At 45.4% G+C, this 18,416-nt stretch overlaps 1 protein-coding gene across 3 annotated transcripts in view; it reads right to left on the bottom strand.

Annotated features, from left to right (window-relative positions):
• LOC115469120 (interleukin-1 receptor type 1-like) overlaps positions 1 to 18,416 on the bottom strand; it is a 128,630-nt gene that overhangs the window by 91,208 nt on the left and 19,006 nt on the right. For 2 of the 3 annotated variants that reach the window (XM_030201442.1, XM_030201443.1), the window contains exon 3: positions 14,719 to 14,971. The exons of the other annotated variant lie outside the window; for it this stretch is intronic. In XM_030201442.1, coding sequence (XP_030057302.1) covers positions 14,719 to 14,971 — 253 coding nt within the window. The remainder of the gene's footprint in view (positions 1 to 14,718; positions 14,972 to 18,416) is intronic. 3 annotated transcript variants of the gene reach the window in all.

Below are 18,416 nucleotides of genomic sequence, written 5' to 3'. Positions count from 1 at the left end.
CATAGTAAAAGAAAGCATCTTACATGGTAAAGAATACAGTAAAAACAAGGAAATGTAGGAACAGTATTATAAATTGTGATGATCATAACTACATACATTATGAAAGGCATTACAAAGGACGTGTGAAAAGAACGTAATGAACTAGAATAGGGAAGGTAGACAAGGATATGATAGGTGAAAGGGAAGGAGAATGGGGGGGAAATGGTAAAGGATGGAGGGAAGAAGATGAGGGATTGAGTATAACATTGGGGTCAGAGTAAGCGTCGATGTCTTAGCAGGAGTACCGTAGGTGATCTGGTGGAATTAAGCTGGTCCATTAGGGTAAACTTGTTTGAAAAAATGGGTCTTTAACATTTTCCTGAAAGGTAAATAGTTATTAATAGCCCGGATGGGTCTTGGGAGAGCATTCCAAAGTTGACTACCCAAAAGGAGAAACTGGATGCATAGTATGTTTTGTACTTGACACCTTTGCAGTTTGGGAGGTGTGTTCACGATGACATTGTTCTATTTCTAATTGGGAGGTCAATCAGGTTGTTCATATAACTGGGGGATTCTCCTGATATGATCTTATGGATAATTGTATGGACCTTGAAGTATATTCTCTCTTTGATGGGGAGCCAGTGAAGCCTCTCTCGAAGAGGTGAGGCGCTTTCAAATCTTGACTTTCCAAATGTAAGTCTGGTTGCCATGTTCTGGGCAGTCTGGAGACTTTTCAGGACTTGGGATTTACATCCAAGGTTTTACAAACAATTTGAGAGCCTGGTCAGCCCGCTGTTGGTGAGGGTGGGCAATGGGGTCCTAGAGGGAGGGGAGCTCCCGAGGTCAACGTTGGAAGCGGGGGTGACTGTCCTACCTAAACCGGGGAAAGATCAGACGGTATGTGGGTCATATAGACCCATCTCATTACTAAATGTGGATGCGAAAATCATAGCCAAGGTGGGTCATATAGACCCATCTCATTACTAAATGTGGATGTGAAAATCATAGCCAAGGTGCTGGCCAACAGACTGGGCAGATTGTTGCCTAAATTAATAAATACAGACCAATCCGGTTTTGTACCGGGGAGACAAGTAGGGGACAACATCAGCACACTACTGCACCTGTTGTGGGAGGCCCAAAAAACAGAGACCAGGTTAGCCATACTATCGATGGATGCCGAAAAGGCATTCGACAGGGTTGATTGGGGTTTCCTGCGGGAGGTGTTACATAGAATGGGGTTAGGAAGGAATTTTAGTTTATGGGTGGAGGCACTGTATAAGAATCCAAGAGCATGCCTGAACACCAATGGGAGCTATTCTCCCTTTTTCCCGAAAGGTAGAGGAACGAGACAGGGATGCCCGCTGTCCCCACTTCTTTTTGCTCTCTATGTGGAACCGTTGGCTGTGAAGATCAGAGAACACCCGGGGGTGAGGGGAATGCGGATAGGAGACCGGGAACATCGAATAGCACTATTTGCAGATGACATGTTACTCTATGTAAAAGACCCAGGAGAAACATTGCCGGTAATCCTGGGGATATTTGAGGAATACGAGAAATATGCAGGGCTTAAGATAAATAGGGACAAAAGTGAGATCCTGGGAGTATCCTTACGGGAGGAGGAGGAGGCAGAGGTGAGAGAAAGGTTTGAGTTCAAGTGGGCGCGCCAAAAAATTCGATATTTAGGGATCCAGATACCGGGAGACCTAGAGAGGATATTCCCACTTAACTATGGGCGGCTACAAGAGCAGATAAAAAATGATATGTTGAGATGGAAAAACAAATGGTTGTCCTGGTGTGGGAGGATGGCAATGGTCAAAATGAACATGCTGCCGCACATATTGTTTCTCTTTCAGACACTGCCGGTGGCAGTGCCGAAACTGTTTCTTAAGAGATTGCAGAGTGCTATAATGAAATTCATATGAGGCAACAAGAGACCACGGTTGGTACAGAGGGTACTGTGGGGGGGGGGGGGGGGGAGCGGTCCCTAATCTGGAGTGGTACTACTGGGGATCTCAAATGAAGATGATATTATATTGGGAAAGGGGAACAGAGAAGCCTGCAGTCCAAGTGGAGCAAGCTTATTGGCCACAAAGGAACTTGAGGTCATTGTTGTGGACTTGCTGGGGAAGGTCCCAAAATCCATTTCCATGATATATTGGTTCTTTCAAGGGGATGGGGAGCGGGCATACCCATTCCAGGGAGCTTGGGAAAGGGACCTGCAATATCACTTTACAGAGCGGGAATGGGAAAACATATGTGGGGAAGTACAGAAAGCCTCGGTTTGTGTATTAATACAAGAGAATGCCTATAAGGTTCTTGCACGGTGGTACTACACACCAGAGAGGTTGAAAAGAATGTATCCAAGGACATCGGATGAGTGTTGGAGATGCAAAACACAGACAGGCACATTTCTCTATGTGTGGTGGACATGCCCGAGGGTGGCAACATTTTGGCAAGCAGTGATGAAAGTGCTGGCCCGTATAACGGGAGTATCCCTGGTGTGTAGTCCCCGGGCATGCTTGCTGGGAATGTACAATGAGCGAGAGGCGTGGGAAGAGAGTAAAAGGTTGCGCTGGGGTCTGGCAGCAGCTAAGTGTCTCATCGCGCACTGCTGGAAATCAGTGGACCCCCCCCAGATATAGGGGACTGGATGGCAGAAGTAAGGCAATTGTGGTACATGGAGCGGTTAACAGTGTATAGACGGGAGGGTGAACTCAAACGCAAGCGGGGATGGACAAGAGTACAGTACATGATAGAGCATCTCTAGAGGGGTTGATCAAACATTCCAGGGAAGGGGGAGGGGGGAGGTATAATCAATTCCCAGTGTAAGATACCTAGTATAATTCATAAGGGGAACATACAGGGGGCATTATAGGTGGAAGGAATTGCAAAAAAGGAATCAGGGGGGACTACAGGGAAGTAAATGTGGTTGTATTTTGCAGTAGGATAGCTTGCTTGTTGGGACAAAGTTGAGAGACAGAGTTAAGAAAAGTTCTGTAAGTTCAGGATTGCTGGTTACAAATGTTAATAAATGGAAAGATATATTTAGAAGTAGCAGACCAGTCTGTATGTAGAGATAAAGTTGAGAGATGAATATAAGATTTGATGTTTATTCACAGAGGAATGCTTACAAATGTAAACATATGACAAAATACAATTTAAAAAAACCTCCGAAGGGACACCACCTTGTAAGTGGTGGAAGGGCTTCCGTGTTTCAATGACTCAGAAGGCTATGCTGAAGGGTTACCCATATCAGACAGGCCTCTGAGGAGAAACCAGACAAAGAGTGTCCCAAATTAGGGAGAGGGGAAAGATGGTGACCTGAAACTCATACACTCAACGGCCCAGCTGTCCTCTGAAGTTCAGTTTTTGTTCACTTGAAATTTCCTCTCTGCATTGCAGTTGCCTTAACAGTGGAAGTGGACAATGGGGGGGTCAGCCGCCGATGACCAGTGTTTTGTTCCCTGAGCAGCAAGTGTGGGACCGCTGTGTGACGAGCTGCCCACAGATGACTGGGTTGATGAGTCCTTTGATTAGCGCAGACGAAGGAGCGTCGATGCTCTTGGACCTGGAAACAACTTCATCGCTCAAAAATCATTTAACCACCATGCCCAAAGGAGTGGAGGAGTGAGTCAGGAGTGTATGCTGAAACGGAACCCGTGTCGGTGGTGCTACTCCTAAACCCTTAAGAGTTATCAGCTTGGAGTTCTTGGCTCCTGTGGAGGTTGCATTGAATGTCATCTGGAGGGTGCTCCAGGACCTAACGGTGGTAGAGAATGATTTTGCTTCAGATATAGTCTTGTTAATGAGCCACATGGATAATCTAATCGAATCCTTTGAGAATATACAGCAAATGAAGTTCTACTGAAGTAGGAAACGGTTAAGATTTGAAAATGATAAAACACCAGAAAAATTTGAACAAAATGAATATTGTTACAGATGATTAATATCGAGATTGATGTTTTCCCAGAGTTCCGGGTATGACTCCTAATGTTTTTTTTCCTCTGAAATGATTCCTCTTAATATATTAATTCAAAAGGAGTGAAGCCAGTGAAACTGGGATTACTTTAATCAGCGGGAATTGGATTGGAGATTCAAGGGTTTGTATTGTTAAACAATTTCTGGTTTTAAAAGGGAAAAAAATGAAATCAGGGCTTCGTGGACACTGTATGCTGTTGGAGAATGGACAGCTTTAAGAACATTTAAGTTAAGTAGTATTGTATTCACCGAATGTTACAATTAGTAGCCTTCACCATTGAGTATTGTGATAGGTGTATGTGCATGTACTATATGAATAAGAAGAGTGGAGTTTTTTTTGTGAAGACTAGTGATTGAAGAACCGGAGTACTTGACAATTGAAAGGTGGTTTCCACATAAGGAGTATTCTCTAGGATTTCTGAAGTCTTTTTTTCTCCACATTTCATACAGTGGTGGAAATAAGTATTTGATCCCTTGCTGATTTTGTAAGTTTGCCCACTGACAAAGACATGAGCAGCCCATAATTGAAGGGTAGGTTATTAGTAACAGTGAGAGATAGCACATCACAAATTAAATCCGGAAAATCACATTGTGGAAAGTATATGAATTTATTTGCATTCTGCAGAGGGAAATAAGTATTTAATCCCTCTGGCAAACAAGACCTAATACTTGGTGGCAAAACCCTTGTTGGCAAGCACAGCGGTCAGACGTCTTCTGTAGTTGATGATGAGGTTTGCACACATGTCAGGAGGAATTTTGGTCCACTCCTCTTTGCAGATCATCTCTAAATCATTAAGAGTTCTGGGCTGTCGCTTGGCAACTCGCAGCTTCAGCTCCCTCCATAAGTTTTCAATGGGATTAAGGTCTGGTGACTGGCTAGGCCACTCCATGACCCTAATGTGCTTCTTCCTGAGCCACTCCTTTGTTGCCTTGGCTGTATGTTTTGGGTCATTGTCGTGCTGGAAGACCCAGCCACGACCCATTTTTAAGGCCCTGGCGGAGGGAAGGAGGTTGTCACTCAGAATTGTACGGTACATGGCCCCATCCATTCTCCCATTGATGCGGTGAAGTAGTCCTGTGCCCTTAGCAGAGAAACACCCCCAAAACATAACATTTCCACCTCCATGCTTGACAGTGGGGACGGTGTTCTTTGGGTCATAGGCAGCATTTCTCTTCTTCCAAACACGGCGAGTTGAGTTCATGCCAAAGAGCTCAATTTTTGTCTCATCTGACCACAGCACCTTCTCCCAATCACTCTCGGCATCATCCAGGTGTTCACTGGCAAACTTCAGACGGGCCGTCACATGTGCCTTCCGGAGCAGGGGGACCTTGCGGGCACTGCAGGATTGCAATCCGTTATGTCGTAATGTGTTACCAATGGTTTTCGTGGTGACAGTGGTCCCAGCTGCCTTGAGATCATTGACAAGTTCCCCCCTTGTAGTTGTAGGCTGATTTCTAACCTTCCTCATGATCAAGGATACCCCACGAGGTGAGATTTTGCGTGGAGCCCCAGATCTTTGTCGATTGACAGTCATTTTGTACTTCTTCCATTTTCTTACTATGGCACCAACAGTTGTCTCCTTCTCGCCCAGCGTCTTACTGATGGTTTTGTAGCCCATTCCAGCCTTGTGCAGGTGTATGATCTTGTCCCTGACATCCTTAGACAGCTCCTTGCTCTTGGCCATTTTGTAGAGGTTAGAGTCTGACTGATTCACTGAGTCTGTGGACAGGTGTCTTTCATACAGGTGACCATTGCCGACAGCTGTCTGTCATGCAGGTAACGAGTTGATTTGGAGCATCTACCTGGTCTGTAGGGGCCAGATCTCTTACTGGTTGGTGGGGGATCAAATACTTATTTCCCTCTGCAGAATGCAAATAAATTCATATACTTTCCACAATGTGATTTTCCGGATTTAATTTGTGATGTGCTATCTCTCACTGTTACCAATAACCTACCCTTCAATTATGGGCTGCTCATGTCTTTGTCAGTGGGCAAACTTACAAAATCAGCAAGGGATCAAATACTTATTTCCACCACTGTATATACTAGCGATTGCACACCTCCAATACTCAGGTGTATTTTAGTAGAATTGCTTGGTTAAATAACAATAAGTATGTTTCCAATGAAATTGATGGACTATGCACCATTATGGTCTTGAAGAAACCAACCAGATGATCAATGTGGAATAATGATTTAGATAAAGAACTGGGGATAATCGGGTTAATACCACATTTTCTTTGTTTGCTGTTGTTTAAATTGATCTCCTTGTCTTGTTTCACTCTCCCTATTTATTTTGTGGTCTAAGAAAGAGAAAGATTGTATAAAATCCATTTATCTTGTTGAGATTGTTTTCTTCTAATATTGTTTTAATGTACAATCATCTCTGTATTACTGTTTTGCAAGTGACCCTTGTAAAATGAAAAAATTATAAATAAATGATTAAAAAAAAAATACAATAAAAAAAATTTAAAAGTTAAAAAAAAAAAAAAAAAAAAGAAATGTATTTGCCCATGAATCCATGATGTTCAGGCCGAGCTTGATTTCCTTGGTGATTTCTGTCAGTTTGGTTTTGTAAGGAATGTATATTGTGACATCGTCTGCATATATGAAAGGGTTAAGGGTTGGATAATGACTTGGCAAGTGGGGTCATCATTAAGTTGAATAGGATTGGTGATAGCGGCGATCCTTGCGGTACTCCACAGTCTGCTTTCCACGGTGATATGTTTGAATTTGATTTTACTTGATATGTTCTTGTGGTTAGGAAGCCCTTGATCCAGTTAAGTATGTTTCCACCAATCCCGAACTTATCTAGCAATCTTATTAATGTATTATGGTTTACCATGTCGAATGCATTACACATGTCAAACTATAACAACAAAACTTGCTTACCCAAACTAACTTCCTCTTGAATATCAGGGACCAAATGTAGCCATTACTCTTTTCGTACTAAACCCACTTCTGAAGTCCATCTGAGAATAATGAAGAATGTTAATTGTCTAGCAGCTATGGGAAAATTAGGTTCTTACCTTGGTAATTTTCTTTCCTTTAGTCATAGCAGATGAATCCATTACGAATGGGTTGTGTCCATCAACCAGCAGGGGGAGATAGAGAGCACTGAAAAACCATAGTGCCTAGCCAGTTAGCTCCATCTGCCTCTTCAGTATTTGAAGCTTCCAAAGCAGTGTTCACCGCAATGTAGCATAACATGAACTTTCCTCACAGCAGATGAACGCCCCAGAACAGGAGCAATAACACAAAGAAGGGATGAACTCAACCTCCTATAACAGAACAGAAATCCTGAAGACTGTTTTCCAACTTCTCCCAATGAGGGAACATATCTACAGGAAAAACTTAACATAAGGCAGAGTCAATCAGGGAGGGATCATGGATTCATCTTCTATGACTAAAGGAAAGAAAATTACCAAGGTAAGAACCTAATTTTCCCTTCCTTGTCATCAAGCAGATGAATCCATTACGAATGGGATGTATCAAAGCAATCCCTAGATAGGGTGGGAACAAGCCACACCACGCGCCAGCACTTGTGCTCCAAAATGCGCGTCTCTCCTGGCAGACGCATCCAGCCTGTAATGTCGGGCAAAAGAAAGCTTAGAAGCCCATGTCGCTGCACTGCATATCTCTTGAAGAGAGAGTGCTCCAGTTTCAGCACAAGAAGAGGAAATCGCTCTTGTGGAATGTGCCTTAAAGGCTTCAGGCAGAGGCCGGCCAGACAGCAGATAGGCTGAAAAAATAGCTTCCTTGAGCCAACGGGCTATAGTGGCTTTAGACACTGGAGACCCTCTGCGCAGACCTGATAACAGGACAAAAAGATGATCAGAGGTCCTAAAAGCATTTGACATGCGCAGATAGTGCAACAGAGCCCTTCGCACATCTAGGAGGTGCAATTGCCCAAAGGCTTCCGGAAACTCCTCTCTGGAAAAGGAAGGCAGGAAAATAGGCTGGTTTAGGTGAAACGCTGAAACCACCTTAGGCAGGAAGGAAGGCACTGTACGTATCATAACTCCGGACTCTAAGAATTGCAGAAAAGGGTCTCAACAGGACAGCGCCTGGAGCTCAGACACCCGTCTCGCCAAAGTAATTTCCACCAAAAAGACAGTCTTTAAGGTCACATCCTTCTCTGAAGCTCGTCTAAGCAGCTCGAAGGGCGAACACTGAAGGGCCTTTAAAACTAACCCCAGGTTCCAGGCTGGACACGGAGCCCGCACGGGAGGACGGAGCCGAAGCACGTCTCTAAGAAACCGTGTCACATCCGGATAAGCAGCCAGGGAGAGGCCAGCGACCTTCCTTCGAAAACATGCTAAGGCTGCCACTTGAACACGCAGGGAATTATAGGCAAGGCCTTTTTGTAAACCATCCTGCAAAAAGTCAATTATCGGCGAGACAGAAGCCCGCATAGGTGTAATAAATTTAGCAGCACACCAAGCCTCAAATTGGCGCCAAATCCTGGCATAAGCCACGGAAGTGGAACGCTTGCGGGCCTGTAGGAGAGTGGAAATGACTTTACTGGAATATCCCTTGTCTCTCAATTGCGCCCTCTCAATAGCCATGCCGTAAGACCAAAGCGGCAGGAGTCCTCCATGGTCACCGGTCCCTGTGACAACAGATTCGGTAACAGAGGCAAAGTAAGGGGAGCCTCTACCAGCATCCGCCAGAGGTCCGCATACCACGGCTTCCTGGGCCAATCCGGGGCAATGAGAACCACCTCTCCTTGATGTAGCCGAATCCGCAGGAGTACTCACCCTAACAAGGGCCATGGAGGGAACACATACAGGAGGCCCTGAGGCCAGGGTTGAGCCAAAGCATCCAACCCCGCCAAGAGGGGGTCAAGTGACCTTTGGCCATATTGACGACACAGCCCAGAGGCTGAAGTACTGAGACCACTCTGGCTGTTACCTGATGACTCTCTTCTGCAGAGTCCGCTCTGATGAGCCAGTCATCTAGGTACGGGTGAACCCGAATACCCTCTCGCCTGAGAAAAGCAGCTACTACCACCATTACCTTAGAAAAGGTTCAGGGAGCTGTGGCGAGGCCAAAAGGCAAGTCCCGAAACTGGAAATGTTTTCCCATCACTGCAAACCGAAGAAACCTTTGGTGCGGGGGCCAAATAGGAGTGTGCAAGTAAGCTTCTTTCAGGTCCAGAGACATGAGAAACTCTCCTGGCTGTACCGCCGCAATGACGGAGCGCAGGATTTCCATGTGAAAATGCCGCACTCTTAGAGACTTGTTGACTTCTTTTAAGTCGAGGATGGGCCGAAAAGACTCCTTTTCGCTGCACCACAAAGTAAATGGAGTAATGGCAGGAGCCGTGTTCGGCGGGAGGCACCGGGGACACCGGCCCTAGGTGAATCAAGCCTTGCACGGACTCCTCTACCGCCGCCCGTTTGACGGCAGAACCGCATCGGGACTCCTCAAACACGTCTCTCACCGGGGCATTGAATTCTATTCTGTAGCCATCTCTGATCATGTCCAAAACTACTACTACTTAACATTTCTAGAGCGCTACTAGGGTTACGCAGCGCTGTACAAATTAACAAAGAAGGACGGTCCCTGCTCAAAGGAGCTTACAATCTAAAGGACGAAATGTCAAGTTGGGGCAGTCTAGATTTCCTGAGTAGAGGTGTAGTGGTTAGGTGCCGAAGGCGACATTGAAGAGGTGGGTTTTGAGCAATGATTTGAAGATGGGCAGGGAGGGGGCCTGGCGTATGGGCTCAGGGAGTTTGTTCCATGCATGGGGTGAGGCGAGGCAGAAAGGGCGGAGCCTGGAGTTGGCAGTGGTGAAGAAGGGTACTGAAAGGAGGGATTTGTCTTGAGAGCGGAGGATACGGGTAGGAATGTAAGGGGAGATGAGGGTTGAGAGGTAAGGAGGGGCTGCAGATCGAGTGCATTTGTAGGTTAGTAGCAGAAGCTTGAACTGTATGTGGTACCTGATTGGAAGCCAGTGAAGTGACTTGAGGAGAGGGGTGATATGAGTATATCGGTCCAGGCGGAAGATAAGACGTGCAGCAGAGTTCTGAACGGACTGAAGGGGGGATAGATGGCTAAGTGGGAGACCAGTGAGGAGTAGGTTGCAGTAGTCAAGGCGAGAGGTAATGAGAGAGTGGATGAGAGTTCGGGCGGTGTGCTCAGAGAGGAAAGGGCGAATTTTGCTAATGTTATAGAGGAAGAAGCGACAGGTCTTGGCTATCTGCTAGATATGCGCAGAGAAGGAGAGGGAGGAGTTGAAGATGACACCGAGGTTGCGGGCAGATGAGACGGGGACGATGAGGGTGTTATCAACTTAGATAGAGAGTGAAGGGAGAGGAGAAGTGGGTTTGGGTGGGAAGACAAGAAGTTCGGTCTTGGCCATGTCCAGTTTCAGGTGGCGGCTGGACATCCAGGCAGCAATGTCGGATAAGCAGGCCGATACTTTGGCCTGGGTTTCCGCAGTGATGTCTGGTGTGGAGAGATAAAGCTGGGTGTCGTCAGCATACAGATGATAGTGGAAGCCATGAGATGAGATCAGGGAGCCCAGGGAAGAGGTGTAGATTGAAAAAAGAAGGGGTCCAAGGACAGATCCCTGAGGGACTCCAACAGAGAGCGGGATAGGGGTGGAGGACGAACCATGAGAGTGAACTCTGAAGGTACGATGGGAGAGATAAGAGGAGAACCAGGAGAGGACGGAGCCCTGGAACCCAAAAGAGGACACTGATCTGAGGAAATCTTGACCCACTCCTCGAGAAAGAGGGAAAGCCGTCCTCCTATTGCAGGAATCGAGGAGAGGGCCGGCGCACCATCATTGAGAGGGTCACCCTTGAACTCCAGGCCTTCAGCCCGCCGCTGCGGAACGCTTGTCTGTGCGAAAGGAGTTCCTCTGCTGAAAGGGGGCACGAGAAGTGAACCCAGCAGAACGCCCCGGGCGGTACCTTCTAGCTTCACGGAAGAGAGGTCTGTAAGAGGAGGGAACTGCCTGACCCTTACAGAGAGACATCAGCCTATCCTCGGGTAAGCGCTGGGGTTTAGCATCCCCCAGGCCTTTAACAATTTTCTCCAACTCCTCACCAAATAGAAGACCTTTGAAGGGCAACTTCACCAACCTTTGCTTAGAGGCCATGTCAGCCGCCCAATGCCGTAACCATAGAAGGCGGCGAGCCGCCACCGCCATCTGTTTAGCCGAAGCTCTGACCAGATCATAAAGGGCGTCAGCCAAGAAAGACAAGGCCAACTCCATCCGCGGTGCAACCTCAGTAAGCTCCATCTCCGGGCTGTTCCACTGCCTTTTGCAACCAAGCGAGGCAGGCTCGGGCAGCATAACAGCTGAATGCAGACGCCCCTAAGGATAGGCCTGAAATTTCAAAGGACCGTTTCAGAGTTGATTCCAGGCGTCGGACCTGCATGTCCTTCAGGGCAACTCCTCCTTCAACTGGGAGGGTAGTTCTCTTTGTCACAGCCGTGACTAGGGCATCCACTTTAGGCACAGCTAGGCGCATCAAATGCTCCTCACTAAGATGGTATAATTGCCCCATTGCCCTGGCGACTTTCAAAGGCTCCTCGGGGTCAGCCCACTGAGCCGAAATAAACTCTTGGATGGAGTCATGCAAAGGAAAGGCTGGAGCAGACTTCTTAGTACTTGCCATCCTCAGATTACCAGAGGAGGCTTCGCCACTCCCAGGATCTTCAATAGAGAGGACCTGCAAGGCATCAGAAATAAGCACTGGCAGCTCACTGCGGTGGAAAATCCTCATCGCGGAGGGATCATCTGGATCCGGTGGCAATCCTGCACCTTCCTCTGGCTCCTCGGACCACGAGGGCCTGCCAGACCCCTCAGAATCCTCACATCCCGACCACGGGGGGGGGGGGGGGGAGAAGGAGGGGTGCGCCACTCTCTGAAGGGGAATTAACCCTTCTGCACTTGTCTTGCAGCCAACTGTCAGGGGAAAACACGCCTGACAGCAATCCGAGGCCAGGCTCCACTGGAGGGAGAACAGATAGCAGGGCAGAATGAGACCCCTGTGGAAGAGCTCTTTATAACATGAATGCTTTATGCAGTAGCAATACAAACTCAGGGGAGAAGGGCTCACCATGGCCTCCCGGTTCCAGTCCGGGGATAGAAGCTCCCTTGTTAGCCTCCACACGAGGCTCCCCTCCAGATTCAAACCCCTCCGCTTCTGCGGGGGTCGCACCATGCAGCGCGTCCAAAATGGCACCTGTTGCCAGCTCCACTGAGCGGGAAGAAACATCGTTCACCATGCTCGGGCCGGCCCTGACGTCTGAAGAGCATGATTTACAGGGCCCTGCTGCGGATCTGCGCTTGCCACAACGGGAACAGCGCTTAACAACCTCTGCAGCCATCGCTGAAAACGGCGGAAAATTCAAAATGGCGGATTCGCGCCAAAATCGTCCCGATCGCGGACCCTCCCCGGAGGAGCTACAAAACGCTCTTACCTCGCCAGACCGAGTCCACAGACCTCCAGTCACGCTGCACAATCAGAAGAAAACCTCTTTTCTGGAATAGCAGCGCCAAAGCGCGATGCGACTTTTTTTTTTTTTTAATGTTGTGAGGAAAGAGAGGCAACAGCAATAGAGGCAAAATTCCAACTCCGGAGGATCAGTAGAGTGGGAAAGGCAGGGAAAGGACTTACCAATGTGACTGCATCCACAAAGGAGAGTGTGGGAAAAGACAGGGACAGGGCAAACCAATGTGTCTACATCCACATCGGGGGCCGGGTAAGGCAGGGAAAGGGTGAACCTATGTGCCTTCAAAGTGGAGCTGCAATAGCCCCCAACACCCCTGCTACCACTGGCCAAAGCACAGGAGCTATCCCAGACAGATTTTTTGAAGGAGCTGACTAAGCTGCGTCCAACCCTGCTGGGGAGATAGAGAATACTGAAGAGGCAGATGGAGCTAGCTGGCCATGAGGCACTATGGTTTTTCAGTGCTCTCTATCTCTCCCTGCTGGTTGATGGACACAACCCATTCGTAATGGATTCATCTGCTTGATGACAAGGAAACCCTCTACTACTTTTATCAAAAGAGGCATCGAGGCCACCGATAGTTTGTGATTTCACTTAGGGAAATACTCTAATAAGGGGAAGAAACTTAAGGTAAATGAATGGGAAATCTGCTTGATGACAAGGAAACCCTCTACTACTTTTATCAAAAGAGGCATCGAGGCCACCGATAGTTTGTGATTTCACTTAGGGAAATACTCTGATTTTATAGTATAGATGTTAGAATTACTTTGCCCTCCTCTCCAGGAAAATTATCAGTAGTAAAAATCTGCTTCATAATTTCTGTTACACAGCAGATGAATTTTAAAGGATGCTGATTTCATCAAAATAGGAGAGCAATTATCAGTCTTGCAATATTATGAATTATTTCCTTAAAAAAGCAGCCATTGTTTGAGTAGAAGGTGGAGTAAATGAGGGCCAAATCCTGTCCACTGCCATATATTCTCCTATATCATTCAGATTTATCTCCAACCAACTCTTCTCAATGTTAGTTCTACAATATATGCACATATCTCACCTCTTACACTAGTGTTCTAAAAAGGAAAGTAGCATCTACTGTCCTTTATAGAATAGGTTCCTATCAAGCACCCATTTATGGAATTCCTCTATATATGGCTAATACATCGAGACCTGTATTTGCTGGTGGTATAACAAAGTACAGGACATTTGTTGTTGAGGAAGGAGGCAAAAATGCCCACTTGACGAGTTTCCCAAACCTGGTCAGCACACCCTTGTTAAGGGACCAATCATGCCATTGTAGCAGACAAACTCAATTGAGTGCTAATTTGGAAAGTAGGCTGCCTTCATGAAGGCTTTTACGGAGATATCTAGATTACAGATTTTACCCTTCTTTCTGAATAAAAAACCTTTGAACCTTGTTTATTGACAAATTTAGTATGGGTCTTTTCTTGTAGCTAATGAATGTCTTGAGAGGGCTGTACGTTGCTCTCAGTTCTGACTGGTGTTAAATTTCCCCTTTGTTAATCAGAAGCATTGAGTGCATTTGCCTCCAAGATGACCTTCCTGAATCTTTTTTAGATCTGTTGCATTGAGCTTCACAAAAAAGTCTTTTCAGAAAAAAATCGACTGAATAGTTCACCAATGTAGTGAGTAAATGATCTGTGGATTGCTTTACATTACATTGTACACTTCTCATATAAGGGTGTGCAAAGGGTACTACATACATCATTGTCACCTTACTCCTAAATGACTAAATTCCTATTGCCAATATTCATCATTCCATGTCATAATTCATTCAATAAGATGGCCTTTATGCATATTGCTTGAGTTGTGCAGCATCTGAACAACTTTACCTAAGAATATTAGACATTCACACCAAGAACTAGAGTATTATATTCTGCTCAACTGCAACCACATCACTGTTTCTAGTAAGTACTGTGACATTACATACCTCCTCTACCCTCTTTGAATAATTCTTACCACATAGACCATATGACCCGATATCATGTCACCTCTCTCATCCTACTCTGCCTCCAAACATACCTTGCTAAGTCTACCATTCCATCACTATCAAAAGCCCCTCTCCTACATCATCATCTCCCGTCTTTGAAGTTTGTGTTATTTTTCATGCAACCCTCTTTCCACTCCATTCTCTCTTCCTCCTGCACAGATTATAAGCACATACAGACAATGTGATGTTAACATTCCTTCATAATGCTATCCCTTATAAATTTTACCTGTGAATCAATTTAGCTCTAGTAATAAAGTACTATTTTTGTCTTAAGGATCCTTACCATACAACACATTGATAGTATCCAGAATCTTCTAATCTTGCAGGAATAAATTTCATCTTGCTCCCATCCACATAGATTCTAGCATGTCTTTCAGAGGTTACATGAGCTGTACTTCCATTTTTAGACCAAGTAAAATTATAATGCACATCTCCATCAATATCCAACTTATAGCAGAGAGGACAATTTACAAAACCAGGCTGACCGTCAGGTATGTATGACCGGTCATATTCCACACCACAGTCCAGGCAATCCTCTATGTAAAGGGGGAGAAAAAGAAATACATTCATGAGATAAATAGAGGGCAATTCTACAACTAGATGCCACAATTTAGGTGGCTCGATGCCACGTACTGCGCGCTAATTTTATAATGGCATCTGGGCGCCCAAGAATGTGTTATAGAATACTAGCATAAGTCACTATTGGCCTGCATATATTTAGGTGTGGCCACTTATGCCAGGTCTATGGCAGGCATTTATTTTTATCTTATTAGGATTTATTAACCAGCTTTGTGAAGAGATTCATCCAAGGTGGTATACAGCAGGTCTAGTTTAACATAAAAAAAAACTTACAATTTTGTTAGCAACATGGGTGTGCCTAAATGCAGCACTTACACACACAGCTTACAGAATAGTGTGTAAATTGTGAATGTTAAGTGGGAGACATGCCCATGTCCCACCCAGGCATATGCCCCCTTGCATTTATGAGCTAAGTGACTTGGGGCTCCTTTTACCAAGCTGTAGCAAAAGGGGGCAGGTGCTGGCATCGGTGCATGTTTTACACATGCGTCGAGGACCCCCTTTTACCGCAGCTGGTAAAAGGGAAGTCTCACCTTCCTGCAGGAAATGGCCAGGAACACTCCAGCGCTACAAAAATAAATTTGTAGTGCCAGAAATGACAGCATGCTAGGGGTGGAAGTACTGCCAGGGTGCTGCAGTATCCTGGCGGTACTTCCTGTATAGTGAGCGGTTACTGCCACTTAGTAAAAGGAGCATTGGCCGTGTAAGTTACAGAATAGCGCCTTGCAAGTACACCTTATACACCTGAGACTGCTAGTATTCTAAAACTTACATGCGTAAGTCAAAGCCCAACTTTAGGAGCCAAGTTATAGAACATGTTCATACTAAATTATCACACGCACATTTTTGCAAGCTACATATGACTTCTTAGACATTATGACTAGCTCTTGTACAAAAGGTCCTATTAAGATCATGATAAGCAGCAGAATGAATATTTAGAAGCTTCTTTTTTAATATACCACCTATCCTTATCCAGCATTGTTATTTAGAGTCCATTTCAGAGAGCTTTTACCCAAATTTATCACTGTCTGAAAAATGCTCGACATAATCAAGGTGCGGTACAAGTCAGTAACCTGTGGTACCAAAAAGCCCAACTCCCATGGTATATGAATAATGCTGCTTGTGAGCAACCTCGCAAGCAGTGTTATTCTACTATCCTGAGAGCATTAGACTGCAAAGCCACATCCCAATTCACCCATGTACATCCAAAAGGGGCTGCCAAAAGGCACTGTGAGCTGCCTCCCCAAAGCTCCCCCATCCTAATCCTACCATCCCAAAGACCCACAACCAGAAAGCTCTCCCATACATACACAAATCCAGACCCTCATCCCTTCTGAAGCCCCTCCCCAACTGAATACCACTTCTCCCGGATATTCCCCCAGGTTCACCTCATCACATCCTTGGTTATCTGGTGGGGTCAGCAGGAACAATTCCCAGTCACTCCTGGCCATGCTGGAACCAGGTTCAAAATGGCACCAGCAACCCCCAGTGGTATTCTTGTGGTTCTACCCATAGGTGTAGTTTCTGGAACTACTACTGGGTGAAGGCATGACGAATCTTCATTTGCTATTACCCAGGAACATTTGCACTCTTTATATTCCCTGACAAACTCAGCCTAGGGAATTCAGTGACAATCCTCAGTCAGGACCATGTATCAAGGTCCATTCCAGAACCCTCTAAATCAAGAACAATTGCATAACAGTACCAACGATTACTGTTATGCAATAGAGATCTCATCCATCTCCCCAAAAGGCTGGGAACCTTATCTCTAACACGTTCCAAGCCCAGACTCAATCTGGGAGGCAGAATACCTGACCCAGGAACTAAATCCAGGTCCTCTGCATGGCCCAGTACTACTGATGGCCACTGGGCAACCAAGAACCTTAATATTTTTGTGTTTTCATAAAAAGGTGAAAGCTTGGTTGTTTCCATATGTGTTTCACATTTCATGGCCTTCAGTTTTTTCTGTTGGCAGAGGTTTTGCTGGGTGCTTTGTGATGCCATAATGAGTGCGTTTTTAGATGATTTGTTTTAATATTTGTATTTTATGGCTCGTATGCCATTTTGGACAACTCCACTTTTGAGGCTGGGAAAGGAGCATAAGTACTTTTTAAATAACTACAAACAGAAATAACACATGAGCCTTTGATTTCCTCTCATTTTCCTTTTAAAAAGCAAATGACAACTCCAATTAGAGTCATAATGTAAGGATCTGTCCCTCAGTGGACAAAACTAACCCCCCCCCCGTTTACAAAGCTGAACAACAATGCCGACACAGCCCATTCAAAGTGAATGGGCTATGTCGGCAATACCACACCAGCAGCCACTAGTGCGGCTTTGTAAACGGGGGGGGGGGGGGGGGGTAAGAGAAAGGACTGCTTATTCCTGGAGTTGCATGGTTTCTGCTTCTAACTGGACTTAGCAGGATGAAGAAAGAGTGAGATGGGGGAAGAGAAAAATACATCTTGTATTTAGAATCTTCAGGGATTAGAAAAAATAACAAAAATAAAACGCAATGCCTTGGCTGCCAAATGTTCTTTACTGCTGCTAGCATGGAGTGCCAAGAAATCTGGAATCATTTGTCACCGTGGGAAAACTGTATAGATCCCAGAACACTGCTAAACACAACTGAGTGTCATTTAAAATTGCCTGCACCTCACTTATAATGGTAATTCATGATTTCTGTGCATACTCTGCTATTTAGGTTATGTGTTATTTGTTGTTGCTGCTTAGATTTCTAATAAAATGTTGAACTAGAAAAAAAAAAAAAGATAAATGAAACAAGATGCTCAGTTTATGGAGTGTATTTTCCCACACTAAGCCTATGGGGAAAAAAAAATAAAACTTTGAATAATTTGCTGTAAGGGGCCGTCTGCCCTGGGTTTTCAAAAACTGCGCGTTTCTGGTGTAGCCCAGGAAAAATATGGCAAGGCTATACATCTGATTAAAACAAAACAAACACAAAACATTGCTGCTTTTCCAGCTCTCTGGTCACTTATACTATAACCTCTTGGTTTATTCTTTATAGGTTGTGGCTCCTAGCTTAAAGATTCAGACTGGATATGCATGGGATTATAACCATCATCCCTCCAATGCACTCACCCCTTGGCTTGCTGTACCTATATAGGTAACCCAATAAACCTCAAGGTCACACTTAGGTAATCTTACTGCTTGGTTGGATTAAGTGTGAACAGGTGTACTATGATAGGGAATACCAATAAGCATATGTAACAGTGGTTCATTAGTCCTAAGGAGGACCATCTGTCTCCAGCTTTCTTTTATAAGTGGGGAGTTCAATAGACTTGAACAAGAATTGACTACACTGCATCCATCCGATTTATTACCATTTCCACAGAGGATAAAACAATGCAGGCATAAATGGGTCACAGATGCTGAGACAGA

Source organism: Microcaecilia unicolor, chromosome 4, assembly GCF_901765095.1.
Source record: "Microcaecilia unicolor chromosome 4, aMicUni1.1, whole genome shotgun sequence".
In the NCBI taxonomy this organism is placed as follows: domain Eukaryota; kingdom Metazoa; phylum Chordata; class Amphibia; order Gymnophiona; family Siphonopidae; genus Microcaecilia; species Microcaecilia unicolor.
This window is presented reverse-complemented; position numbering and strand designations above follow the sequence as displayed.